At 66.1% G+C, this 26,828-nt stretch overlaps 1 protein-coding gene across 8 annotated transcripts in view; it reads left to right on the top strand.

Annotated features, from left to right (window-relative positions):
• Positions 1-26,828, top strand: part of LOC136137009 (plectin) — a 56,053-nt gene that overhangs the window by 13,155 nt on the left and 16,070 nt on the right. For 3 of the 8 annotated variants that reach the window (XM_065895272.1, XM_065895265.1, XM_065895269.1), the window contains exons 2-17: positions 20,409-20,470; positions 20,893-20,982; positions 21,795-21,872; positions 21,955-22,047; positions 22,978-23,144; positions 23,746-23,861; positions 23,939-24,045; positions 24,120-24,239; positions 24,318-24,413; positions 24,628-24,755; positions 24,989-25,082; positions 25,557-25,711; positions 25,797-26,067; positions 26,143-26,220; positions 26,324-26,485; positions 26,640-26,744. In XM_065895272.1, coding sequence (XP_065751344.1) covers positions 20,409-20,470; positions 20,893-20,982; positions 21,795-21,872; positions 21,955-22,047; positions 22,978-23,144; positions 23,746-23,861; positions 23,939-24,045; positions 24,120-24,239; positions 24,318-24,413; positions 24,628-24,755; positions 24,989-25,082; positions 25,557-25,711; positions 25,797-26,067; positions 26,143-26,220; positions 26,324-26,485; positions 26,640-26,744 — 1,922 coding nt within the window. Of the gene's footprint in view, positions 1-8,744; positions 9,283-14,437; positions 14,454-15,201; positions 15,314-16,735; positions 16,848-19,615; positions 19,728-20,408; positions 20,471-20,892; positions 20,983-21,794; positions 21,873-21,954; positions 22,048-22,977; positions 23,145-23,745; positions 23,862-23,938; positions 24,046-24,119; positions 24,240-24,317; positions 24,414-24,627; positions 24,756-24,988; positions 25,083-25,556; positions 25,712-25,796; positions 26,068-26,142; positions 26,221-26,323; positions 26,486-26,639; positions 26,745-26,828 lie in introns of those variants that run through there. The other 5 variants (XM_065895264.1, XM_065895270.1, XM_065895267.1 and 2 more) reach the window with 5 other exon arrangements.

The raw sequence follows: 26,828 nt of genomic DNA, 5'->3' as shown, positions 1-26,828 counted from the left end.
AGCTCGTTATTGGCCTATAAGAAATGTCTTGGGCCTTTAGAAGGGTGCTGAAAGCCGGCCACTCGAGTGAGCGCCTCTGTCCGTGCCGGTAGATGGTCAGAGGCACTGGTTTACGTGCTGAGGAGGCGCAGACTCTGAACGCTTGGCAGTGCTCCGCATCCGTAGCCTAGGTTCTTTCCCCTCACACACCCTGGATCAGCCTCGCCCGCAGCTGAGCCCGGAGGCTTGCCCTGGCCGCCTGTGGGAGTGGCTTTGGGGGTGTCCCGGCCACCATGCTGAGCCTACAGCCCTGCTGCTCCTGCTTCCGGTACTTCCTATGGGCGAGGCCCCTGGGGTGGTGGCGGTGGCCACTCAGATTTGGAGGGACGTCTGTTCTCATGTTAACGGTATGCAGCCAGCCGTCCCCATCCACGGTCTGCAACTGGGGATTTAAGTAATAGATCAAAAGTACTATTGGGGGGCTCCCCTGGTGGCGCAGTAGTTGAGAGTCCGCCTGCTGATGCAGGGTACATAGGTTCGTGCCCTGGTCCGGGAGGATCCCACATGCCGCGGAGCGGCTGGGCCCATGAGCCATGGCCGCTGAGCCTGCGCGTCCGGAACCTGTGCTCCTCAATGGGAGAGGCCACAGCAATGAGAGGCCCGCGTACTGAAAAAAAAAAAAAAAAAAAAAAAAAAGTACTATTGGGGTGGGACTTCCCTGCTGGTCCAGGGGTTAAGATTCTGTGCACCCAATGTAGGGGGCCAGGGTTCGATCCCTGGTCAGGGAACTAGATCCCGCGTGCTGCAACTAAGACCTGGTGCAACCAAGTAAATAAATAAATAAATGTGTTTTTTAAAAAAAGAAGTACTCTGGGGGGGAGATTCCAGAAAGTTCCAAAAGGCAAAACTTGAATTTGCTGTGGGTGCTCAAAGACAGCTATTTACATTTACATTGTATTTTTAAAAAATAAATTTATTTTTGGCCACGTTGTGTCTTTGTTGCTGCGCGGGCTTTCTCTAGTTGCGGTGAGCAGGCACTATTCTTCGTTGTGGTGCACAGGTTTCTCATTGCGGTGGCTTCTCGTTGCGGAGCACGGGCTCTAGGTGCGTGGGCTTCAGTAGTTGTGGCATGCAGGCTCAGTAGTTGTGGCGCATGGGCTTAGTTGCTCCGCGGCACGTGGGATCTCCCCGGACCAGGGCTTGAACCCGTGTCCCCTGCATTGGCAGGCGGATTCACTGCACCACCAGGGAAGCCCCTGCATTGTGTTTGCAACTATTTACATAGCATTTGCACTCTATCAGGTTATATACAAATACTACTCCAGCTTTTTTGTGTTTTGTCTTGTTTTGTTTTGTTTTTTGCGGTACGCGGGCCTCTCACTGTTGTGGCCCCTCCCGTTGCTGGGCTGCGGCATGTGGGATCTTCCTGGACCCACTGCAGGGAACAGGCACAGTCTGTAGCGGGGTCTCACTGGGTGAGGGACCCGTGTCCCCTGCATGGGCAGGCGGACTCTCAACCACTGCGCCACCAGGGAAGCCCTACTCCAGTTTTTATAAGGGACTTGAGCATCCGAGGCTTTTGGTGTTGACTGGGGTCCTGGAATCAATCCCCCTCAGATACTGAGGGTGCCTGGACCTCCTTTCCCAGTTTACTGGGTCACTTTGTAGAAATCAGAAATATTGGTGAGTTTTTATCAAATGAGTTATCAGCAGTTTTGAGATCAATATACAGGTTTTCTCCTTCAATCTATTAACGAAGTAAACCTCTATTAATAGCGTTCCTGGGAAGTACCTCATCCTTGAACTGCAAGCATCCACTGCTTGGTTTCCCTGCATGGACGCCTCTTACCAGGCCTGGGGTGCAGGGGTGCTGAGACAGTCATCCCTGTGTGAGAGCACTGTCCCCACTGTCCCTGCTGGAGGAAACCGCAGAGGGGTCTGTGCAGCAGGACGACACAGGACAGGACAGGACCGGGAGGCTCTCTGTAGCCCTGAGATAGAGCAGGTGTGGCAGCCGGGCTGTGGCCGCTGAGTGCCTGGTGGTGGAAGGCAGCGAGGAGGCCAGGGCTGTCTCCAAGGGGAGGAGGGTGGCGGTGGAGACAGTGGGAAGAGGACAGGTTTGAGAGATATTTGGGGGGGCAGAATGATGGGACCTCCTGATGGATGGAACATGGGGGTGGGACCCAGGATCCCTGCCCGAGGTCTCTGGCGGACACCTGGTAATGGTGCAATTTTTGAACTGGGCTACAGGGAGAGAGAGCTGGATGGGACCCAAACGGGAACCCTCTATGCCTCCTGGGCCATCACCAGGACCCCTGGGGCCCTGGCGGCACCCACCGCAGTGCTGTGGACCTGGCCCTGCGGGTGGAGCCGCACAGGGTGGCTGGTCTAGCTGAGCTCCCGCCTTCGTCAGCCAGTGGCTGCCCACGTGGAGGAGCGTTCTCCTCCTGCCCAGCCTGGTAGCTTCCCCAGGTCAGGGTCGATGCCAGGTGACAGCTGTGGGGTGAGGCCTGGTGGTGCAGGTGAGATGGCCCCTGTTCCCACTGCAGGGAACAGGCACAGTCTGTAGCGGGGTCTCACTGGGTGATTATGGGGGACCCTGTGTGGAAGGTGTCTACTGCCAGGGCCGACAGCTGTCACATGTCACCCCTGCACAGGATCACCTGCCCACCAGTCACTAGTGAGCCCCGGTAGGGCAGGCTGCCCAGGGCTGGGCACAGGAGTGAAGCTGGGGAGCCTTGGTGAGGAACACGGACGGGAAGGCGGACCGGGCCTTGGGAGCAGGGGTGTGGTCTGAATGGTGGGGGCTGTGACCTGGGGCCACACCTGCCAGGGTTTCAGGAAGCTTGTGAGGAGGGGGTGCTTTGTCCCAGACAGAGGGGCTGGGAAGGAGCGGGCCTGGCTGTGGCGTAGGGGCTCAGCTTGGGTTGCAGGAGCCACAGGGGTGTAAGCTGCCTCCTGGAATTTGCAGTAAAGCTTCAAGAGCGTTCGGCCTTGCGCATGAGGCGAGTCCCTGGTGCAGGCGACCTGACAGGACCCCGGCTGGGCATGGGGAAGCCGTGCCGGGTCAGACAGCCTGCTTTCTTGAGGACCCTGGGACTAGATCTCCTGGGCAGCGAGACCGTGAAAGCTGAGGACTGTCGGGAGGGCCAGGGCCGTTGCATCTCACCCACCAGAGCCACGCTGCCCCCATCTCTTACCCCCAGGCCCTTGCCCGCCACAGTCCGAGGGGCCTCCCTGGCCCAGGGGAACCCCACCTACAGCTCTGTGTCCAGGCGCCCTCCACGCACACGTTCTCTGGGGTTGGCCAGACTCCTCTTCTCTTGACCTGGGGCCTTCGTATGTGCGTCCGCCTCCTTTGCTGGCTAGCTGCAGCCTATCTTTCCAAGGCCCCACTTTAGCTGCCCCTTCCTCTGGGAAGAAACTAAGGAATGGGCTCAGTGTGTCCTGTGGACTCCATCCAGGGGCCGTGGCCACAGCCCACTTCCCAGGCCACACCATGTGGCTGCCGTTTGGGGCAGACTGGGCAGGGGCAGGCCAAAGGCCTCTTCACTGGCCACCCCTTCTCTGCAAGCCCTTGTTTGCAAGTGGCTGCAGGTGACTGCAGTGGCCACTCTCGGGTGGGCAGCGTGACTTGAGGGGGCAGTTAAGGGCCTGGGACATTCCTTCTCTGTCCCCATGGTTCTGAAAAGTTAGGAAAAGCCACCTAATTGCGCCTGATCCTTGTGTTACCCCATTACTTGCTTTCTGCTCTCATCTTTTCAGTAGCTTAAAATTATAATCTTATAAAATTCAATTATATGCAGTTTTGTTTGTTTTTTTGGCCGTGCCGTGTGGCTTGTGGGATCTTGGTTCCCCAACCAGGGATTGAACCCTGGCCCACAGCAGTGAAAGCGCTGAGTCCTAACCACTGGACCGCCAGGGAACTCTCAATTATATGCAGTTTTAAAACTAGAACCAGCACTAATTTTGTGTGTGGGTGAGTTTTCCTATAGTTTTTAGTTCTGTTTAAGTATCTATCAGTTTCATTTGAGATCTAGTTAGGAAGTACTCTTCAGTTACAGTTTGGATTTAGGTTCATCTGGACGTGGCTAATAAAAAAGTAATAGGAATTTAGGTGTAAGGAATCACAAAATCCTCTATTAATTTCTCATATTCCTGTTTACCCCAGGTCTGCCGCTGTTTTTTCCTGAGACCTGCCTGTGCCCCGGACTGGCTGAGTCCTGAGAGGGGCAGGGATGGGGTTGTGAGGGATCCTAGAACATCAGGCCTTCAGCCAGTATAGGGCCGCACCCGCTTCTTTGCTCATCAGCCGGTACCTGCGGGCACCGCGCTCCCCTCAGTCCTGACCCAACACACGGTGGGCCTGCCTGCAGGAAGAGTGGTCGCCTAAAGGCAGCGGCCTGGCTGGGCAAGGTGTGGGCCCCAAGGGGCCAGGAGGGGCCTTGGGGTGAGGATGGAGGAAGAATCTGGATGTGGGCCTGGCAGGAGACGGAGGCTGTGTCTGTCCCCCACAGCCCAGCACAGAGGACCAGGGTGGGGCGGGAGGGCCCAATCCTGGGGCTTACGTTGAAGCCGAGCCCGCGCGCATGCCCGAGGTGTGGGCGAGGCTTGCGCGTTTGTTTACAGCTTCCTGCGGCACCGTGAGGGGGCAGCGCTGACCCCACCCCAGCAGTGCCAGCGCTGTCATTCTCCCCAGGGGGCAGGCAGTGACAGTCAGTGGCCAGGAGGCTGATCCTGTCAGCAATAGGGGTGGTGGTGTCAGGAGACTGCTGAGCCGGACAGTTGGTGGCAAGTGGACAGACTGGAAGGTGGAGCCACCAGGACCTGTGGGGCTGACGCATCGGGGTGAGGACCCTAGGGTGTTGGCCTGAGCTGCTGGGTGGTAGATGGTGGTACATCCGCAGAGCCGGGAAGACAGGAACTTCCCAAGACAAGCTTTGTGGGTCTTTGCTGAGTTGGAGAGGCAGAGGCTGAATGTGTCACCTTGGGAGTCAGAGTGTCACAGGACCGGGTGAGGTGACCCAGAGGCGCATGTGGGCGGAGGAGGGCCCCCAGCTGAGGGGAGAAGGCAGAGGGCATGGAAGTGGGGGGGAAGTGAATGGTGGTGATGAAGGAACCTCCAGCCTCTGCCCCGGTGGGATCTACCTTCTCTCCTCACCCAGGGTGCTGGCTGGGGAGGTCCCCAGGAGGTCCAGACCGGTGGGTATCTCCTGTAGGGAGTGAGTGGCCATGACTTCGAGGCCAGGAAAGCCACGTGCAGGAGCGGCTAGGAGGGCACTCTGAGGGTGGCCCGCGGTGGAGGCCCGGGGACTGGGGGGTGGCGTGGGCCGTCCAAGCACGCCTGGATCCAGCCTGATGGCCTGGCAGTCCGGCTGGAGTTACCGGGGTCAGGTGACCGGGAGCAGGGGTCTGGAAGGATGGGGGCGGTGTAGACGGGAGCAAGCTCGGGGCCGGCCTTGCACTGCGCATTGATTAGTTGAGGCTCCGCCCCGGCTGGCAAGCCCCGCCCCACGCCTCCCGGCTCCTCCCCCAGGCTGCGGCTCTGGCCTGGGCAGTGCAGTGCGGGGCTGGACTCTGCGTGGCGGCCCGCGCGCCGCCCTCAGCCCCGGCGGAGACATGGACCCCTCGCGAGCCATCCAGCATGAGATCAGCTCCCTCAAAGGTGCGGGCCGGGGATGGGGACCGAGCCGGGGGGTGGGGAGTGTGGACCAGGCAGTGACCTCCGGCTGGGTGCAGCCCCCACAGGGCAGCAGTCGGGGTCTGCCGCCTTGGGGGCAGCTTTGTGGGTGGGGAGCCGGAGCCGCAGGAGACCCCATGTCCGTTTTCTGCCGGGACTCCACCTGGCGCGAGGTCCGCCTGGAGCTGGCGGGGGTGACTCCAGCCGCAGCCCCGCAGCACTGCAGCCCTGCAACCCTGCAGCGAGTGTCGGGGGGGCGGGGCGGGCTACTGCGGCGGCGGGGGCGGGGCGGAGGTGGGAGCCGGCCTCCGCCACCTCTCGGATCCGCACTTTCTCTCCTCCCGAACTCTGCCGAATTCCGCCCCGCTTGTCGGCCTGCCCCCCAGCGTCGAAGGGGACAGGGCAGGGCCTTGGGGATCGATCACTGGCGCGGGAGGCGCCAGGCGGGCTGGCCCCGGGCAAGTCCACACTGCGGTTCTTTGTTCCGGAATGGGGGGGGGCGCTGGGGGCTGCCCAAGGACCCCGACTGGTTGCCCTGGAGATCCGGAGGGGCCTGGAGTCGGGTGGAGGAGGCCGCCCTGGTTGTCCGCCCCGGTCCTTCCTGTGCTGAATCAGCAACTGCGGCTGCGGTTCCCGCAGGGTGGGAGCAGGGCAGAAAGGGGTGTTCTCCCAGCCCTGGGACCTGGGGGGCGCGGGGGTGGGGGGATGGGGTAGAGGGAGGCGTGCCGAGGCCGGCACCGCGGGCCAGACCGGGAACGTCTAGTTCCCGGCTCCTGCCTGCTCCTCCCCTCAACCCCGGAGGGCGGGGCTGGTGGGAGGGAGGGGGATTCCCCTTCGTGCCCCGCCCACCCCCACCCCCCTTTCTTCAGCGTCCCAAACGGCTGCCCTCTCCTGCGGGGATGGCGTGGGTTGTCACGGGGCTGAGGGGCTTGGCCAAAGACCCGTGCAAGTCTGTGTGGAAGGAGAGACCTTAGGTCTGGGGGCCTTGGGTGTGGCCTGGAGTCATTTTGGGAGGGGGCATGCTGTGGGGTCAGCTTGGTAGGAGCTTGGGGGTTGAGGGGTTAGGTCGGGGAATCAAACCAGGGACATGTGCGGTGGACGTATGGGGTGGTTAGGAGGGAGAGGAGGTCAGAGTGGGGCTGTGGGGTGGGCAGGGGAGTGCACGGGAGATCGGGGTGGGGCAGGGGGAGCGCAGGAGGTCCGGGGGAGGGCTGAGGGTCAGGCCAGGAGTGGGTCTTCCGTGGGCACAGGGCCGGGCCGGGTCACTGGCCTGAGTGCTGGCCTGAAACCACAGCTGGTGTTGGTTCTCGAAGCCACAGCCGTGATGCCCGGCAGGGTCCGCAGGCGCCGCTAGTCTGAGGGGGCGTGGCCGTTGCCCACTCCAGCGCCTGCTGGGCGTCCTCCCCGGCCGGTGTCCCGCGGGGTTCCCGCCGGCGGAGGGAGAGCGGCGCCGCAGAGCTGGCGGGCCGGGCTGTGGGAACAGTTGGCTGTGCCTGCAGTTTCCTCTGCCACAACTCGTGTGTGTGTGTGTGTGTGTGTGTGTGTGTGTGTGTGTGTGTGTGTGTGTGTTGGGAGCCGGCTCTGCACTGCCATGGCAACGGCCTCATAAACCCGCCCCCACGCGCAGCCTGTTGGCCGCCTGCCCGCCCGAGCCTCCCACCTCGGGATCCCCCCCCCTTCCGCCCTATTTATAAACAGTCCCCGAGTTAGCAGTGCTGGGAATGGGTGTGTCCGCTTGGGGGAGGGGAGAAAGCGCGGGGACAGGTGTGAGTGGTGCAGCACCAAGTGGGAGAGCGGGGTATTGGGTGGAATGGGGAGGCGCGGGATGTCCGTGGTTGGAGCCTCAGCTCTGAGGGCCTAGGGGTGACTGCTGGGCGTGGCCGGGCCAGGCTGCAGGGTGTTCACGTGGAGCACACAGCCCCTTCCCCCACAGCTGCTGGTCCCCCTTTCACTGGGGCCCCCGACCCTCTTCTAGCCTGGTGCTACTCTCCCCTCATCTGTCCAGCTGGCTCGAAGGAGGCACTCAGGCTGCCCAGGGTGGGGTGTCTCCTGGCGGCAGGGGCTCTGGGCCGCGGGTGGCTTTGGGTCCCTGTGGCAGCCGAGAGCTTCTGGCCTCCAACAGCTGGCCTGGGGCGGTGGTGGATGGAGGCCACTCAGAGCCCCTACCCTGTGCCCTGCACACAGTGCTTGGACTCTCAGCCGACTCCCTGTTCCTGGCCCACCCTTGATCTGGCCTGGCATAGCAAGTGTTAAAGAGGGTGGCCGTTGTCTGGATCCGACATCTGGAGGTGGGGGCTCTGTCCCTTTGCCTGCTTGATGGCAGGCAGCCAGTGGTGCCTACAGCCTGTCCATGTGCTGCAGCAGCTGCCCCTGCCATTCCCCTCAGACCTCTGCCCCCCCAAGACCGCAGCGCTTCCCTCAGCCCTTGAGTCCCCCCAAGACCTCAGCTCTCCTCCCTTAGACCTAGAGGACCCCCTGCCCAGACGGCCCAACCCTCCTCTTCAGGTCCTTGTGAATCCCTGAGGCTCTGAGACCACAACCCTGAGTTGGGTCCTGGGCCTAAGGACCCTCCTGCTCTCTCCTCTCCCGCTTCCCTTCTGCCAGCCTTTTAGATTCTGGGTCCACAGCCACTCCCGTCCACCCTCCCCCTAATCTTAGGAACTCTGAAGGAAGTGTTTAGAAACTGATGTAATTTCTGACGTGGAGCCGCGGGCCTGGGGAGGGAGGGGGCCTGCCTTGGGGATGGCCGCCGCTGCGAGGTGCCCCCCACTCTGCGAGGGGCCCTGTTAGCTGAGGGTGGGAGGGGCCGCCCTTGCTGCTGAGTCAGAGGGGGCCGGCCTGGGCGTCCTGAAGGGCGGGCAGGCGGGAGGCTCGCGCAAGCGGTGGGCAGGCCGCAGTGCCGGCAGGAATCGCACGGAGCCAGAGAGCCAGGCGCCGCGAGCCACAAGCCCGGAGCCCGCGCCCTCGAGCTCAGCGCCACGGCCTGCCTACCCTTCGGCCCCGGTCGCACCTTGTGCCGAGGGCGTCTCCTGGACCTCCTCCCTGTGCCCCGCCCGCCGCCCTCGACTCACCGGCTCAGGCAGCCATGGTGGCCGGCATGCTTATGCCGCTGGACCAGCTGCGGACCATTTACGAGGTGCTCTTCCGCGAGGGCGTGATGGTGGCCAAGAAGGACCGGCGGCCCCGCAGCCTGCATCCCCACGTGCCCGGTGTCACCAACCTGCAGGTCACGCGCGCCATGGCCTCTCTGCGGGCGCGGGGCCTGGTGCGGGAGACCTTCGCCTGGCGCCACTTTTACTGGTACCTCACCAACGAGGGTATTGCCCACCTGCGCCAGTACCTGCACCTGCCGCCGGAAATCGTGCCCGCCTCTTTGCAGCGGGTGCGCCGCCCTGTCGCCATGGTGATGCCTGCCCGCCGCACCCACCACGTGCAGGCCGTGCAGGGTCCCCTGGGCTGCCCGCCCAAGCGGGGGCCGCTGCCAGCCGAGGACCCTACCCGTGAGGAGCGGTGGGTCTACCGCCGGAAGGAGCCTGAGGAGGGGGCACCTGAGACCCCTGTGGTGCCCGCCACCACCCCAGGGACCCTGGCGAGGCCTGGCCCAGAGCCTGCCCCTGCCGCAGGTAGCTGTGTCCTGGCCCCAGGGTGGGGGATGGGAGGGGGTGCTGGGGCCTGGGCCTGGTGGGCTGGGGTGGGCAGCCAGTGTGCAAAAGCTTTGCTCCCGCCAGCAGGGGGCGCTGTTTCTGCCTGCGCGCTCTGGTCAGTGGACCCATAGGGCTCCTCCTCCTGGCTTGAGGACCTTGGGGTGGGTAGGCCAAGGAGGAGCCGGTGGGTTACTGCCAGCCCATCCCCAGGCACACCCCGGAGCTAGGGGTGGGGCTTGTGGTTCTTGGACTGGCAGGACCAGCTGTTAACACAGCCCTGGCCGCACCCTCAGCCCCCTCCCCAGCGTTGCCCTTGTCATATGCCCTGCTCACCCCCCCCCCCCGCCCCCCCACCCCCGCATGCCCCCCTCCCCCGGCCCGGCGACTTGTCGGCCCTGAGGCCCTCTCAGCAGGAGGTGGGGGCATGCAGAGGAGGTGCTGGGATGGGACAGCGGTGTAGCTTCTCTCCAACAGTGTGGGTGACTCCCTGACCTTTCTGAGCCTTGAGTTTGTCCAGTTGGGGTGGCACCTGCCCCCATGGTTGTGTGGCACAGACGTGATACTGTGATTGGCCGTTTGGTCGGCTTGGGGTTGGTGATGGCCTAGACGGGCAGCCCTGGGTTGGGGCGAGAAGAGCAGACCCTAGGTAGGAACATCTGCCGCTGGGCCTGAGGCCAAGGCATGGCGGGTGCAGGGCCCAGCCTGGGGTCTAGGCAGATCCTTCCCAGCGGGAGCCAGGTCTCAGAGGATGGGACAGGTCCTCTTGTCCCAGAGGTGGCCAGCAAGCCCTTGCTGTGTCCCTGCTCTGTGGCATCCCTCTGTCCCTAAGCACCTGTGCTGCAGGACCCAGATGGGCAGAGGGTCCCGTGCAGCTCGAGGCTCACACGTGCGCTCTGGAGCTCATTGGCCTTGGCCTTGAGGTGGGGCAGCCCGCACCTGCTTCCGTCTCTGTGTCTCACTACCTGGGGAGGAACTTGGTTTCTGAGGGGTGGGCAGGGGGCCTGGGGTGAGGCTAGCAGCGTGGGTAGGAGTTTGCCAGGTAAATGAACGTGGTCTGGGGACCCAGGCGCAGGCCCAGGTGCTGAGCGGAAGCGCCGGCCCTGGCCTGGTCTGGGTTGGACCTGCAAACTCGGGCCTAGGTGTGGGAGCCCATCTGGGAGGATCAGTGAGGCTGTGGGCAGAGGGGCAGCCTCGGGCTCACCACACGGCCTCTCCAGCTCCTGTCAATGGGGTGACGGTGACACCCACAAAGAGTCAGTAGTGCTTCGCTGGGTGCTTGGTCAGCTGTGACCAAGCACCCGGTGGCCGGCTCTCGGCCTGAGCCTTCTCCCCCAACCTTCGCCTCGCTGCTGCCCCTACCCTGCTGAACCCCCTCCTGGCCCACGGGCCAAGCTGCCCGCCCAGCCACCAGGCCCAGCCCAGCCAGGCCACAGACAAGGAAGGAAGACCTTCCTTGTCTGTGGCCTGGCTGGGCTGGGCCTGGTGGCTGGGCGGGCAGTTGGCCGTGGGCCAGGAGGGGAGACTGGGTGTGGCTGCAGTGGGCAGAGCGGGGGTGGGGGGGTGGGGGGACCCCGCAGCCCTGACGGAGGTGACTCAGTCTTCCCTTCCCGGCCGCAGTCGCCGGTGGCAGCTCAGAGTTTCCAACAGGAAATGAGCTCCAGCTCCAGGATGAGTCAGGGCCGGCGGGTGTGGGCTCCCCTTCCCCTTGGTCCCTCAGGCCTAGCACAGGATCTGAGTGCCACTCTGGATACGGGAGGACGCCTAGGGCGCTTTGGGTGCTGGGTGTGGCACAGGCTACATCCAGGTCTGCAGGGGTTGGGACGCTCCACACTCTGGCTAGGAAGGTTCTGATGACATTTAGAACCATCGACGTCCCAGAGTTTTAAAGATTATCAAGTGATGAGCCACACAGCCGCCTCCTTCCTCACAGCCTCGCCCCCCAGTCAGCTTGCAGAAGGACCAGGTCAACAGCCCCTGGGGCCAGCCGCCCTGCTTACCAGAGTGGCCTTGGTCAGGTGGGCTGCCTGTGCACGTCCAGCCCCGGCTGGGGAGTGACGGACGCTGCAGGGCAGTCAGCTGTGCCTGCCGCGCCACGGTCCCCACCGTGAGGCCACCCGCCCACCTGTGCCCTGCTGGTCTGCTCCTCCAAGTGGGAAGGTGTCCACTTGCTTGTTCAGCCACTTACCAGCCAGACCCAGGCCGAGTCCCGGCCCGGGAGCCCCCAGCGTCTGGGGATGGGCTGGATGCAGAGCTAGCAGGTAGGGCCCCTGTGTGGAGTGACGAGGACCACGCTTGGCCAAGAGCCGCCTGGCAGGAGGAGGGACAGAGGGAGGCCAGGTGGCGGGAGGGCGAGGAATTTGGGGTTGCTTTGTGTGATAGAAAACTCGTGGAATGGGTTTTTTTTTTTTTTTTTTTTTTTTTTTGGGGGGGGTTTTTTGGGTTTTTTTTTTTTTTTTTTTTTTTTTGCGGTACGCGGGCCTCTCACCGTTGTGGTCTTCCCCGTTGCGGGGCACAGGCTCCGGACGCGCAGGCCCAGCGGCCACGGCTCACGGGCCCGGCCGCTCCGCGGCATGTGGGATCCTCCCAGACCGGGGCACGAACCCGCGTCCCCTGCATCGGCAGGCGGACCCCCAACAACTGCGCCACCAGGGAAGCCCGGAATGGGTTTTTATATATGAATTTCATTTATGTTTCAAGTGGTAATGCTCGGCGTGGCTTAAAATTCACAGTGAACTGAAACTTCTGTAGAGAAGAGGTACCATCCGAACGCCCTCAGCACCTGTGCTGCTCCGACAGCGTCTTACACGGCAGACGCAGGTGGCCTTCGGGGTCTTGCTTCTCCTGACCCCGCTGTGCACCTGGCTCTCCCATGCGGCTTGTCCCCCATGCAGGGGACACAGAGTCAGCGCACAGAGCTGCCGTGCTCCTTTTCACGGCGCGTGGCGCCCCAGCCAGCCTTCCGTGAGTCTCCAGCTTTGTGTCTGGGCTGTCTTCGGAGAAATCTGCAGAACTCTGGCAGGTTTTCTAAGCAGGGCGCGCGGGGCACGATTAGGTTTGTCTTCTACTGGGTTCTGCGGTGGCTGGGCAGGCCAGCGCCCGGGGAGGGGAGGAGCGCAGAGGCTGGGACTCAGTGAAGAGATGTCACCTTTGTCAGGGCTGGAGGCTGTGGTAGCTGCGCCTGAGCTGGTCGTGGGGGATATGGTGGGGAGGGGTCCAGGAGAGGCCAGGGAGGCGCAGGCTGGTGGGGCCTGTGCAGCAAGGGGGAGGCTGCGGGGTGGGCCGGGGTGGGCCGGGCAGGCACCGGAGGGAGACCGGTCCTCTGGCCCCGCCTGAGGGCTCAGGGGCTGCAGGCAGGCTGGTCCGACCTGTTGATCCGCTGAGCTTCGGCTCTGCTGGGCTTGCTGACTAAGGGGTGGCCGTGAGGAGGAGCCACGGCTCCCAGGGCTCCAGCGAGCCTGCCCTCCACCTCCCATCCTTTCCCTCCTTCCTGCCTTCCCTTCCTTTCCTCTCTACCGGTCGGCAGCCATGGACAGGTTCAGCATGGAGGAGCTGATTCAGCTGGGCCAAGGTAGGGCAGGGCTGGGTGGGGGCTGCAGGCCTTTGGGAGGGAGGGATCCAGGCCTCTCCCCTCCAGCCTGTGGCCGGGGCCCTGGAGGGGCAGGACTCGGGACTCGGGACTTGGGACTCGGGGATGGGCACGGCTCCCTCTCAGAGGTGCCCGGGCGTGTGTGGTGTGGGATGGAGGCTCCGGGAGCTGCAGGCCCTGCCCCAGGTCCCTGGCGGGGGGCGGGGGGTGCTGCCCGCCACCCTTGAGCGAGGGACACCCTTGCCTCTGGGAGCAGTTCTCCCCCGGCTGTTGACTCCTCTGAGGAGCCCAGTCCCAGCCTCCAGAGCTGGCTGCCGCAGGCCAGTTTCCTTCAGAAGTGAGTTTCTGAGGCACGGGGTTGATGGGCAGGAGGCTTGGGTGGCCTGGCCCTCCACCCCTTCACCCCTCCGGTCCTCTTCTCGTTGCCCCTGGCCTCCCCATGTGGACCAGGGGGCCTCTATCCCGGCGGCCAGAGGCCAAGTGTGGTTTGCCGTGCTTTGCTACAGGCTGACCACGCACTCCAGGCAGACCGCCGGGGCTGACATCACAGCCTTGTGTGACCGAGCGTGAGCCCCTCATCCTTTCTGTGCCTTGGTTTCCTCATCTGTACGATGCAGTAATACACGGGGCTTACTCCGTAGCTTTCTCTGAGGATTGGAATAGAATGGTGCTGGACACAGGGGAAGCGCTACAAAATGGGGTACCAACCCCAGTGCTCTGTCTGCTCGGGCCTGAGGGGTCCAGGCTGCTGGGAAGAGAGCGGAAGGACCGTGACCCCCACATCCTGTTTCCTGAGCGCACTGAGGCCTGGGTCAGTCCAGGATGTGATGTGGGCTGGTACCTCGGCCCCAAGCGTTCTGCAGACCCGCCGCTGATGGGGTCTGGGTGGGGTCAGCGTAGACACTGGGACTGTCCTGGGGTGGGGAGGCACGGCCCGAGCTGGGGGGCGGGCACTCATGTGGCCCAGCCCAATTTGACCTGAGATGTCACCTTGGGGAGGCCGTCCTGTCCCTCTGGGCCAGGTGTTGCGTCCTGTGACTTGTGCAGGGGGGTGGGGGGAGCCCTTGCCTGTGTGGCCTTTCCGAGTGCTCCCCCACTGCTGTCCTTACTCCACGAGGCCGGCAGGGCGGGGCTGTGCCCCATTCAAGGGGGACGTGAGCCCCCGAGGCCCACATGCCGGTGGTCGGCCTGTTCCAGGAGGCTTCTTATTATTAGAATCACCCGTGGGAGCCTGGGGGGAGCGTCGGGTGGTGGGGTGGCGCCGCCCAGTCAGCCTGGGCTCCAGCGAGGCTCTGGGCCCAGGTGCCCTCGCTCTGCACGTCATGTTCTAAGTCTGGACACATGACGGGCCTCTCTGGGCCTCCTTGGATATTTATATCCCCCGGGCCCCCTGCCCACCCCTCCCCTCCCCCACGGACACAGGCACTGCTGCTGTCAGCGGCACCACCGCCACTGCCGGGCTCACTGCTCCCTCCGAGGGGCCTGTGACCCTCCCCACACCCCGCACCCATTCCCTGTCGGACCCGTGGGCTCCCGCCACTGTCCCCAATGAAGATTGTGCCGGGTAGGTGGGGCAGCCTTCGAAAGCCCGGCTGGGGCCGAGGGTGGGAGGCTCTGTCCTTACCTCTGTGCACTGTCTGCTCTCCAGGCCGGCACCTGGGCCCCTCCCCCGCACCCTGTCTGTTGTCCTGTGGGGGTAGGGGCGTGCGTCGGGGGCTCTGGCCACTTGTCTTTGAGGGTGGTTAGGTCAGCTGCCAGCCTGGGAGGCCAGCGAGGGCTGGGGTGCTGGCAGCTGTCACCAGAGGGTACCCTTGGAGGCAGAGTGGGGTGCTCGGGCACCACGGTCGCCCTCCTGGTGGGGGTGGGGGCAGGACTGTGCTGAGGCCGCCCAGGGCCCAGGCTGTGGGGGGGCTGCCGCTCGGCCTGGCTTCCCCGTAGGCCCCTCCTCCTGGCGGGTGTGGCCGAGGGTGGGCAGGGGTTAAGGCTCCCGCTAACCTTGAGCGTGACAGCGTGATAGCTGCGCTGGGACAGCTGAGCCGGCGCCGCCTGGGAGGGTGGGGAGCGCGGAGCGGCCGGGAGGGGTTGAGAGGGGGGCTGGCGGGAGCACAGTTGGTGCAGCAGCAGCGGCAGCGGCAGCAGCGCCAGGGCCGGTCTCTGGGCGCCTGGCGGACGGTGGTAGGGCGGTCCTGCAGGGGGCGGTCCCTGGTCCCGGGCACCCCCCGCCGTCCTCTCCGCTCGGGGAAGGGAGGGGGCTGCCCGGCCTCGAGCAGCCCTTCCGAAGGGCGATTCCGCCTGCTCTGCTCTCCAGAGCCATGGAGCCGTCGGGCAGTCTGTTCCCTTCCCTGGTGGTCGTGGGCCACGTTGTCACCCTGGCCGCTGTGTGGCACTGGCACAGGGGGCGCCGGCGGGCGCAGGATGAGCAAGGTAAGCCCGCTGGTGGCTACTGCCCGGGCTGCTGTCACCAGCCGCCACCCCGTCAGGAGGCTGAGGGCGGGGCGGGCAAGGGGCCGCCTCCCTCCCGCCCCTGCGTCTCCCTACGCCCTCCCCTTCCGTCCCGGGGAAGCAGCTCTGGCACGTGCTCAGAGGCGGTGTTGCCCCCGCCTCCTACCCTGCTTCTCTGGGCAGGGCCGGGGCTCTGTGGCGTCGTCAGCCTGGAGCCCCCTGCTGGGAGGGGGGGCTCCGGACAGGTGGGGAGTGGGCGGCAGGGGCAGTGCAGGAGCGTCCAGTCCGGAAGGGAGGTCCCTCTCTAGCAGTCAGGGACAGGGTGAGCACAGGGGACTATGCACAGAAACTGCAGCTGGCAGGTACAGGCCGGGTGTCCCGGGGCAGGTCTTGGGAGAGCTCCTGCCCAGGACTGAGGTGGGGATGGGCCTGGGCGGAGCCTTCCCACCCCTGCGCAGAGGTGAGGCAGGTGCCTAAGCGCCCATGGCCAGGGCCTAGGAACGCCTGGGACCGGCAGCCTGGCTGTGCTCTGCCCGCCCCCTGCTCCAGGTCACCCGTTCTGGGCTGTAGCCCTTGGCAGCAGCTGCGTGCGGCCCAGGAGGGTGGGGCCTCCACTCAAGTGAATGAGCGGGGGGGGGGGGGGGGGGGGGGGGGGGGGGGGCGGGGGGGGGGGCCTGGGGACTGGGGTTCTGGCCAGAGGGACTGCCCCACTGGGGACCTGCCGGTCCGCACTGGGCATAGCCTGGAGTGTGGAGGCTTGCCCTCAGTGGGGGTGGCCAGAGCTGGCCCCTGGCAGGGATGCTGGGCCCGCTGGGCCCTAGGTCTGAGTCCGGACCGGCCTTCTAGGCGTGGCCTTGGGGGCTGGGGAGCAGCTGGTGACTCAGCGGCAGGGACGGTCAATAAAAACGCTCGGGCCAGGACTTCTTTGCTGTGGGTTGGCCTCCCTCCCTCAGCCTGCTGCTGTGCCCTGTCCCCACGTGGGGAAGGGGCTCCCCTTCGGCCGCCGTCCTAGCCTGCTCCCCGTCCCTGCTGCCCTTGGTGCCCCTCCTGCTCTGTTCCCGGCTGTCTCAGCCCCTGCTCCCCGCACTGCCCCCAGCCTCTCCCTCGAATCCTGCAGGGAGCGTTGTCCCAGGGAGCGGTTATCTTAGGGAGTTCCCAGGCCTCTTTGTCTTCGAGGGCAGCCTCCCCCTGCCCCCAGTCCCCCAGGCCTAGCCGGGTCCTCTCCCTCCACGTAGGGGCGCGGCTTCCAGGCTCACATGGGGCGGGGCGCCCGCCGGGGGCAGGTTCTCGGCGTCTGGCCCGCCGCCACGGCTGGGGAGGGTGTGGAGAGAAGAGCGGGCGGGCTGGGAAGCAGGCGCTGCACCGCCCCGTTTGCTCATGGCTGCGCCCGGCACACGGGGGGCGGGAGTCGCTCTTGCCACGCAGAAGGAGGTTGTGCTGGAACGGCCGTGCTGGCTGGATGGGGGCTGCGAGCAGGCCCGCAGGGGCTACCTCTACGGGCAGCTGTGCTGCGTAGGTGGGTGCATGCGGCTGGAGGGTGGTGGTGCAGGGGGGGTCACCTGCCTCTGCCTCCTTGTCATCTCCGCCACCGGGTGCTGCCCAGCCCAAGTGCAGCCCCACCCGCAGGCTCAGCTCCGGAAACACCTGGGGAGGAAGGCGGAGTGAGGTCCCCTCTGCCCCTTTGTTCCCTCTGGAGAAGGGGGAGGGGGAGGTGGGCGGGGCGGCTTGGGCCTGGGCCTCGGCTTCTGGGCACCAGGCAGTTGGCAGTCGGCCGCGTGAGGGGTGAGGGAGGAGCTGGGGGCGGGGCTGCAGGCCCTCGGCCTCCCGCCTCTCCTGGGCCGAGGTACCCTTCTCCGTCTGCAAGCTTCCTGTCCCAGGAGCGGCTCCACGAATCGTGGGGGGCTTCCAGCCTTAGTTTCCATATCTGTAGGAGGGGGCATTGATACTCTTCAGAGGGCATGGGCAGCTCTAGGGGACGCTGGGCTGGTGGACAGGACGGGGGTCAGGCAGATGTGCAGGCGCACCAGTGCTGGGGAATGTTCTGGGGAGGGCCGGCTGAGATGTGCTGCAGCCTGGCCTGTGGGGAGTCAGGCGGGGCAGGGCCGGCCTGGGAGGGGTTGTCTCTGGGTTTGAGGGCCCCAATAGGATGGACAGGGGAGGGAGCATCTACAGCTAGGGGCGAGGGGCTAGTTGGCAGGGCTGGAGGGAGGGGCTGTGGAGGGGGGAGAGGACGAGCTCTGAGACCCTGGGGGGAGCTCAGAGGCAAGAGGGCTTCCAGGGGGGCCGGGCGCTGGAGCCAGGCTTGGGAGGAGGAGGTGGAACCCCATCCCAGACGGTGAGACAGCATCCTTGGAGGCCCCTCGGTGGCAGAGAGAAATCTGGAGAAGGAGCTGGGGCTGGGGCCTGGGCTGGGGGCTCACCAAGTCCAGTGGGTCCTGCTTGTCCTGGATTCCCTGCTCCAGCTCCTGGCTCATTCCCAGGGGCCTCGTGTGTGTGCCCCTCCCCAGAATGACACCCCTGCCCCTGCAGGCAGAGACCTCACCTCCCTGTTACAGCTGGACTAGCCCCGAGCCTGCATACAGCAGGCGCTCAGTACCGGCTTTTTGAACTTCTGCTAGGATGAGCGGCTGCGTTTCTGCAGGATCCAAACCCGGGGAGGGGCAGTGGGTGTTAGACCTTCTCGGTGACCCTGTCCTGGGAGTGCTGGCCAGCGTGGGGTCAGATTTGGGATTCTGGAGCGCCTCTGGAGGGTGAAGAGCTGATGTCTGTGGGGCCTCTCCAGGCCCTGCACAGAGGCTGCGGGGTGTGTAGAGCAGGTGCAGTCTGGGCTTGGGGCCTGAGGGGCCTCTCCGAGGTCGGGAGGGATGTGACATTCAGCAGAGCCCCGGAAGTCTGGCTGTGCCCCTAGGGCCAGGGGTGGGGTGTAAGCAGCTTCACCTGGCTTGGGCACCCCCTACCCCATGGGGTTTGGGCGCCCTCCTGTGGCTACAGAAGGGCAAGCGGGGATGGGGTGGGGTGAGGTTTCCCTGGAGCAGAGGCTGTGGGCATGGGGGGGGGCAGCGCTGACAGCTGGATCACATCACATCTGCCTGGAAAATTCTGTGGTCGGGGCGGTGCATTCTTTCCTGCGGTGGTCGGGCAGCCTGGGCAGTCCCCACGCTTCCAGGGGCAGCTGTGTGCGAGACCAGAGGGAGCAGGCCAGGCGGCACCCCGGTGCCCTTTGTCCTCCCACCTTCACAGCCCAAATAGCTGTTATCTGTGCGCCCCACCCGTCCTGCCCCCACTGCCCCCAGGTGCGGCTTCCTTTCCTGTGAGTCACCGTGCGGGGGAGGGGGGCCTCCCCATCCCTGACTCACTGGCTGCCGCCCCCCCCCCCCCCCCCCCGCCGCCCCGTGCTCCCCTCTGGCCCCAGACCCCCCCTCCCTACCGTGGGGCAGAGTTCCTGCGGCTCAGGGCTGGGCAGTCCTGCTGGGTGAGTCAGCGCTCGGCTATGTGCCCCCTCCCGCCCTGCTGTGTGCTCTGCCTTCGGATGGGGCACTGCTCCAGGACGTGCCTGGTGGGCAGCTCGGGAAGGGCCCGCCTGGCACTGGACCATAGTGGCCCTGGAGCCAGGGGCACAGTGGAGCCTGGCTCCCACCCCACAGAGGGCATGTAGGTCTATAAGAAGGGATGATTTAGGGGGGCTGCAAGGAAGGGATGGGCCCTTGCACCCCCCCAAGCCGGGTGTCACTCAGCTTGGGGGTCGCTCCTTAGAGCCCCTCCAGCAGGTAGCGTGGGCACGCACAGGGGTAGCCCTGGGCTCGGCAGCCCTGAGCCGGTGCTTGCCCAAGACGTGTGACCCGTGGGCTCCCTGGGCCCAGCAGCACTCAGGTACCCTCCCTGTGGGGGGGCCCTCCTTTGGAGTGGCCGTGAGGAAGGCGTGTGGTTCCCTGTGATTCCGGCGAGTTGCCAGGTCCCCTTGTACCCCCGGGTCCCGCCGGGGGCTGCAGCAGGCTGGGTGGGTGAGGAAACCCCTGGGTTTCCTGTTTCTGTCGGGCTGTGGGTGTGGCCATGGGGGAGGGGTCACCTTCCTCCTTCCCGCAGGGACACTCCCTCTCTGGGGGTTGTGCTGGGTGGGGTAGGGCTCCAGGGGCGGGGACAGCAGTTGGGGAGTACTGCGGGCTGGGCGTGGCCCCACCGGCTGGGCTCTGAGCTGAGCTGAGCTGAGCTGAGCGAGCACCTTCGCCGCGGAGCACAGCACCTGGGGACCGAGGGACAGAGCGCCGAAGGGGTGGGCGCGGCATCATGTCTCAGAACTGGCTCCAAGTGCCCGAGCCCAAGGGCCTGGGTCACAAGAGAACCAGCTCGGAGGACAACCTCTACCTGGCTGTGCTCAGGGCTTCAGAGGGCAAGAAAGGTAGCGGGCACTCCTCGCTCGGCAGGGCAGTCGTGGGGCAGGAAGGGCCCAGTTCCTGCCGTGGGAAACGTGGCACTGGGTGGGGTGGGGCCCAGACTCTGAGGGTCTGAATTTGGGGGACAGACTGAGACAGGTGGCTGGCGCCACGGGGAGCGTGCTGTGTCCTGGCCCAGGTGCAGAGCTGCCGGGGTCGGGGGGCCAGCCACCCATGCCCAGCACAGAGAGGCCGGCAGTGGCCTGTGGGCCTCGGGTGTCGGGCAGTGGGGGGGGGGGGGGACGGCTCTCTGTGTGCCGGGAAAGGCCCACTGCCCTGTGGGGAGGACAGAGCTTCACCCTCGCCACATCCCTGCCCAGCCCAGGGCCCTGGGAGGCAGCCTGTGGGGGGGGAGGGGCAGGCCGGGACCTGTGTGCTGTGGCTCCAGGTGCGGCTGCCAGCTCCAGACCCTCCCAGCTTCAGGGGGAGACAGTAAGGAGACCCAGCGGTGGGCACCGTGTGCCTGCCCCCTCCCCACCTGTCCAGGGCTGAGGAGGGCGTCGTTGGGCAGGGGCAGGGAGGCTGGGTTGCCTTGTGAGGCTGAGGCCCCCTTCAGGCGCCAGCCACCGTCATCTGCGTGGTGGTCACCTCCTGGGAGCTTGCAGGGCTCCTCGCAGGCCCCAGGTAACCTGGCCCTGTCTCTCCAGATGAGCGGGACCGTGTGCAGAAGAAAACCTTCACCAAGTGGGTCAACAAGCACCTCATCAAGGTTGGTGGCATGCGCACACGTGGGTGTGTGAAGTGCCTGCGTTGCGTGCGCGTGTCGCAGGGGCTGAGGAGACTGCGGGTGGGGGTGAAGCAGCGTGCCCCTGGCCCTCCAGCCCGAACAAGGGCCCACACCCCTCCTGCCACCCAGCCGCTCGGGGCCATCCCTCTCTGCCCTGGGAACTCACCTCCCACCTCTGAAACCTGTCCTTTTCTGTGTGCTTCCTCCCCTCGCTCGCTCCTGCCTCCTGTCTCTGTCCCCCTCCTCCTTCTCTCCATCTCTCCTGGTCTCTCTGTGTAGCACTGGAGGGCAGAGGTAGGTGCCTCCTCGGGGGTGGGCGTCTTCTGTGGGCCCCTGCCTCATGCCCTCTGGGCCTGTCGGTGGTTCTGGGGACCTGCGGCCAGCCCAGTCCTCTGCCCCTGCAGGCACAGAGGCACATCAGTGACCTGTATGAAGACCTCCGTGATGGCCACAACCTCATCTCTCTCCTGGAGGTGCTCTCAGGGGACAGCCTGGTACGTGCGCCCAACCGCCCGCCCCCTCCGAGGCCCCGCCTGCGTTCCCTCCTGGGGTCTTTCCCCGTGCCCTCTCCGTGTCCGGCCTGGCCTCGCCCCCCACTGCGCCTCCTGGTCGGAGTGTCGGGCCTGGCCTGGGAGCGGCCCGCGGCACACAGCCCTGCTGCCCTCCGTGCTGGAGCCTTGACACCGTAACCTCACGCTCTGCTCTGCTTTGGTTTCTCTGCTGCTTGGACTCTGAACTTTGATCTCTGCCCTTTACCCTTTGCCCTGCTCTGGCCGGGCAGCCAAGAGAGCGGGACGTAATCAGGAGCTCGCGCCTGGTGAGTGGTTGTGCCCGCTGGCCACGGCGGCACGTGGGCTCCCTGAGACCAGGAGCCCAGCTCACCCAGGGCCGATGGCACTTGGGCTGGCAAACGGCCCTGCATCCAGCTGCCTGCCATCGTGCCTGCCGCACCGCCTGGGCCGGGCCTGAGACCCGCCAGGGGCTGCCACCACCCAGCAGGAGGACCCCTCCCCCAAAGCCACCGCCCTCCCCCCCCCCCCCCACCGTGGCTTCCTGGCTATTGTCTCCTCCCCTCCCCCTCCTTCCTTCCCGCAGCCTGGTCCCTGCTGGGCCTGGCCCCTGGGCCAGTGGCCCCCCCTTCCCAGCTGGGGTGGGTGGACCCGGGTCAGGGAAGGGCTGCTGCCCTGCTGGGGAAGACCCTCACTATGGATACCTTGGGGGTTCGGAGGGCGGGCAGACACCGCAGCCGTAGGACGGGCTGTGACCGGGCTCTGGGGCCGCTGAACGGCCCTGCTTCCCCTCCCAGCCGCGGGAGAAGGGCCGGATGCGCTTCCACAAGCTGCAGAACGTGCAGATCGCCCTGGACTATCTCCGGCACCGCCAGGTAATGCCGCCCACCTGGCCGCAGGCCCCAGCCCCCTTCTCCGGCCCGCTCGGGGGCACGACTGAGGGCAGCTTGCTCACAGGTGAAGCTGGTGAACATCAGGAACGATGATATTGCCGATGGCAACCCCAAGCTGACCCTCGGCCTGATCTGGACCATCATCCTGCACTTCCAGGTAGCATGGCCGCCCGCTGACCCTCTGCCGCCCCTGGAGTCTCCGGCGGGGCTGGCCTGGCACCCGGCTAGGCGTGCGGCCTCGGAGCTGGGGCCCTCAGCATCCTGGCACTTGGAGCCTTCCCGTCAGCCCGTGCCGCTGCCCTGTGCTAGCTCCGTGGCCTCAAGGCCCAGGCCTCTCTCCAAGGCCTGCCTATCCCGTGCCCTCTGGCCCTGACTGGGCAGGGCCCGCAGAGCCTCCCTGCAGAGGAATGCATTCTCTACTCTTGGTGTGGCCTCCTGCCCCAGGGAAGGTTCTAGAGAAGCACCCCACTGCATGGGCTGACTCACCCACTGCCTGCCTGGCCCGCACAGGAAGCCGCAAATCTGAGAGCTGGGCAGGCAGAGCCTGGCTGGCACAGTAGCTGAGTCACACAGGCGGGCAGGCCGACAGACAGACAGATAACTAGGGCCAGGCAGGCGGGGGAGCAGACAGGCTGGCAGACCCAGGCCTGAAGGATTGGACTGAGTGCAGGGCCCGGGCATTGCTGTGGCCTCACCCCGGGACATAACCCTGGCCTGCAGTCAGGGAGGCCCTGCCCCGCCCCCTGCCCCTCGTGACAGCCTTTTCTAGGCCTGGGACTTCTGGGTGAGCTCCATGCGCCCACCATCCACCAACTCTGATCCATGCCTGCCTTGCGGGGTGCGGGGTGTGCCCCAGGAGGAGGGAGCCCAGGGCACCCACCATGTGGCGACGGCAGGGGCTGGGGGCCTGACATTCTGTGGCAGCTGCTGCCTAGAGTGGCCTCGGCTTGTGACACTGAGGTGTGGCGGGTCCCTGCGGCCCCAGCCTGCTTCAGCTGGTCTGGCAGCTCCCGTGCACCCTGACTGGGCGCCGGGCAGGTCGGTGGCCGTGGCTGAGCTCCCGTCTCCTGCCCGCTGTGTGGGGCAGATCTCGGACATCCAGGTGAGCGGGCAGTCGGAGGACATGACAGCCAAGGAGAAGCTGCTGCTGTGGTCCCAGCGCATGATAGAGGGCTTCCAGGGCCTGCGCTGTGACAACTTCACCTCCAGCTGGCGAGATGGCCGCCTCTTCAACGCCATTATCCACCGGCACAAGTACGCGGCCCGGGGCAGGGAGGGCACTGTGGGTCGGGGGCATCCCTGCAGCCCTTCAGCTGGGCAACTTCAAACGAGTGGGGGCGAGGAGGCGTCTGCCGCCCACGGGGACAGGCACCAGCGCCAGCCCGCCTCCCTGGGAGGGTGCAGGCGAGTAGGCCCAGCCCTACGCACGCCCTTCGCGCCTCCTCCTGGGACCTTCCTGAGGCCGTGCCGGCTTCCTCGAGGCCAGAGGACAGCAGCCTGCTGGTTTTCAGAGCCATGAGCGCTGGCCCCACGTGGACACCCCAGAAGGGGCCTGTGTGGGGTCGGCCCTGCGGGGGGCCCAGGCTGACCGGCACCCCACCCTGTGCCTGTGCTCACTGTAGGCGCCTTGAGCTCCTGGGGCCAGGGCCCAATGTGTGCAGCACCTGCAGGTGGGCTGCCTGGGTGGGTGGGACTGGACGCTAGTGGGGTGGGGGTGTTTTTCAGGATGAACGTGTGCTGGGGGTTCTGTGTCTCTGGGGGCCTGTGGAGGGCATGTCTGTGCGCTGACCTGCCCGGTGGGCCTCGCTGCCCCTGTGTTCCCGCCTGCCTGCCCCACCCGCTCCTTTGCCCACAGGCCTACGCTCATCGACATGAACAAGGTGTATCGTCAGACCAACCTGGAGAACCTGGACCAGGCCTTCTCCGTGGCAGAGCGGGACCTGGGGGTGACAAGGCTCCTGGACCCTGAGGGTACGTGCCGCGGCCCCCGCCTCACTCTCTCCTCCCCTGCCGCTCGCTGAGGCCCCTCTGACCCTCCTCCCCCGCAGATGTGGACGTCCCTCAGCCCGACGAGAAGTCCATCATCACCTACGTCTCATCCTTGTACGATGCCATGCCCCGGGTGCCCGACGTGCAGGACGGGGTGAAGGCTAACGTGAGTGCTGGCCGGCAGGCCCGGGGCGGGCGGGGGATAGGCGGGCCCCTGACGGCCCGTCGCCCTCTCCCCAGGAGCTGCAGCTGCGCTGGCAGGAGTACCGCGAGCTGGTGCTGCTGTTGCTGCAGTGGATCCGGGCACACACGGCTGGCTTCGAGGAGCGCCGCTTCCCCTCCAGCTTCGAAGAGATCGAGGTGGGTTTCTCTGCTTAGCCGGGGTCCTGTGCCCACTGTGGGGCCCCAGGTTTGTCTGCTGACAGCTCTTGTCCCCAGATCCTGTGGTGCCAGTTCTTGAAGTTTAAGGAGACGGAGCTTCCAGCCAAGGAGGCGGACAAGAACCGGTCCAAGGGCATCTACCAGTCCTTGGAGGTGAGGGGTGTCCTGGAGGGAGGGGAGCGGGGGGCATTCTGGAGGTGAGTGAAGCTGCCCGGGAGCCCGGGGCCTGTGGGGCCCCCCTCCAGCAGGCTTGGCCCGGCCTTACCACAGAGCTGGGACCAGGGCTGTTTCAGGTCGGGTGGGCCGGGGGCCCGGGTGACCCCCAAGCCTCTGCTGGCCCAGGCCTGAGCTAGGCCCCTGCCCACAGGGGGCGGTGCAAGCAGGCCAGCTCAAGATGCCCCCCGGCTACCACCCGCTGGATGTGGAGAAGGAGTGGGGCAAGCTGCACGTGGCCATCCTGGAGCGGGAGAAGCAGCTCCGCAGCGAGTTTGAGAGGTGGGCGGGCGCTGGGGTGGACGGGGCAGCTGGGCGGCGGGTGGGGCCCTGCGGTGGCAGGGAAGCCACCCCGAGGGTGAGTCACCGCCTGGGGAGGAAATGCCCCCTCCCCGAGGCTGGGAAACCCACACTGAGCTGGCAGGCCGGGAGCAGGAGGGGAGCTGCGCTCTGCGGCAGGGAGCCTGGTGGCCGACGCCACTCACTGGGGGTCCCGTGGCTGCTCTGGGCCGCAGACTAGAGCGTCTTCAGCGTGTCGTGAGCAAACTGCAGATGGAGGCCGGGTTGTGTGAAGAGCAGCTGAACCAGGCCGACGCCCTGCTGCAGTCGGTGAGGGGCGGGCACGAGGGTGGGCCTGAGTGGGGAGGCCTGGGGGAGGGAAGCGGGCCCTGAGCGCTCCTCCCTCTGGGTGTGGCGCAGACTCAGACCGCTAGCTTGAGGCAGAGCTGGCTCCTGGGCACCAGGCCCGCCCTGAGCGCTGCCGTCTGGAGGGACCCAGACCCATGGGGCCCAGAGGGCCTGGACAGGGGCTGTCTTGGGGAGAACTTTTCAGGGGTGGTTGCTGGAGGACAAGACCACGAACCATCCGGCTCCTGGGCCCTAGTGGAGGCCTTTGGGCCTGGTCCTGGGTCCCTCAGAGAGGTGGGGGCTGCAGGTTTCGCCAGAAACATCAGAAGAACGTGCCGTGGTGGACGGGGAGGAAAGGGAAAGGATGGGGGTGGGCCTCGAGGCAGCGGGGGAGCCTCATGCAGGCAGGCGGGCGGTGGGGTGGCCAGGCTGTGAGTCAGGGCGACCACCTTGCAGGATGTCCGGCTGCTGGCCTCAGGCAAGGCCCCGCAGCGGGCGGGCGAGCTGGAGCGGGACCTGGACAAGGCGGACAGCATGATCCGGACGCTGTTCAACGACGTGCAGACTCTCAAGGATGGGCGGCACCCGCAGGGCGAGCAGATGTACCGCAGGTGGGCCAGGCCCCCCCCCACCCCCAGGGCCTGGGGAGGGCACCCCGCTTCTGCTGACCCCTCCTGACCCCTGCCCCGCCCACAGGGTGTACCGCCTGCATGAGCGTCTGGTGGCCATCCGCACCGAGTACAACCTGCGTCTGCGGAGCACGCCGAGGCACCCCGAGCTCGAGGACTCCACCCTGCGCTACCTGCAGGACCTGCTGGCCTGGGTGGAGGAGAACCAGCGCCGGCTGGACAGCGCTGAGTGGGGCGTGGACCTGCCCAGCGTGGAGGCGCAGCTGGGCAGCCACCGAGGCCTGCACCAATCGGTCGAGGAGTTCCGGACCAAGATCGAGCGGGCGCGCACTGACGAGGTGAGTGGGGGCCGGGCGGTGGGCGCGGGCCAGGTCCTGGCCACCACAGGCCTCACCCCTCCTCACCTCCCACAGGGCCAGCTCTCCCCGGCCACCCGGGGCGCCTACCGAGACTGCCTGGGTCGGCTGGACCTGCAGTACGCCAGGCTGCTCGTGAGTGGCGGCCGGCTGGGAGCCGCGGTGGGGGGGTGGGAGGGGGGCGGGGGAGTGGGAGTGGGGCGCGGGGCTGACACACTCCCCGCCTGCCTGCTCACAGAGCTCCTCCAAGGCCCGCCTCCGGTCCCTGGAGAGCCTGCATGGCTTTGTGGCCGCCGCCACCAAGGAGCTGATGTGGCTGAGTGACAGGGAGGAGGAGGAGGTGGGCTTCGACTGGAGCGACCGCAACACCAACATGGCCGCCAAGAAGGAGGGCTACTCGGTGAGGCAGGTGGCCAGCCTCCGGGCCCTCCCCTCCCACGACTGCCCTCCCCAGCGCGGGTCCGGCTCCAGACCCCGGGTGGTGCTTGGCGGGAGACGGGTGGACCCCGACGCGGCCCTGGCACCGCCCCTGAGAGCCCTTGCCTCCGTGTCAGGCCCTGATGCACGAACTAGAGCTGAAGGAAAAGAAAATCAAAGAGCTCCAGGGCACCGGCGACCGCCTGCTTCGGGAAGACCACCCTGCCCGGCCCACGGTGGAGGTGGGGTGGGGATGCGGGGACCCCCCGGGCCCCTGGTGTGGCGGGGCAGGGCTGGGGGGTTCCCCCCGAGCCCCTGTGCGGGGC

This window comes from Phocoena phocoena, chromosome 17 (assembly GCF_963924675.1).
Source record: "Phocoena phocoena chromosome 17, mPhoPho1.1, whole genome shotgun sequence".
NCBI lineage: Eukaryota > Metazoa > Chordata > Mammalia > Artiodactyla > Phocoenidae > Phocoena > Phocoena phocoena.
This window is presented reverse-complemented; position numbering and strand designations above follow the sequence as displayed.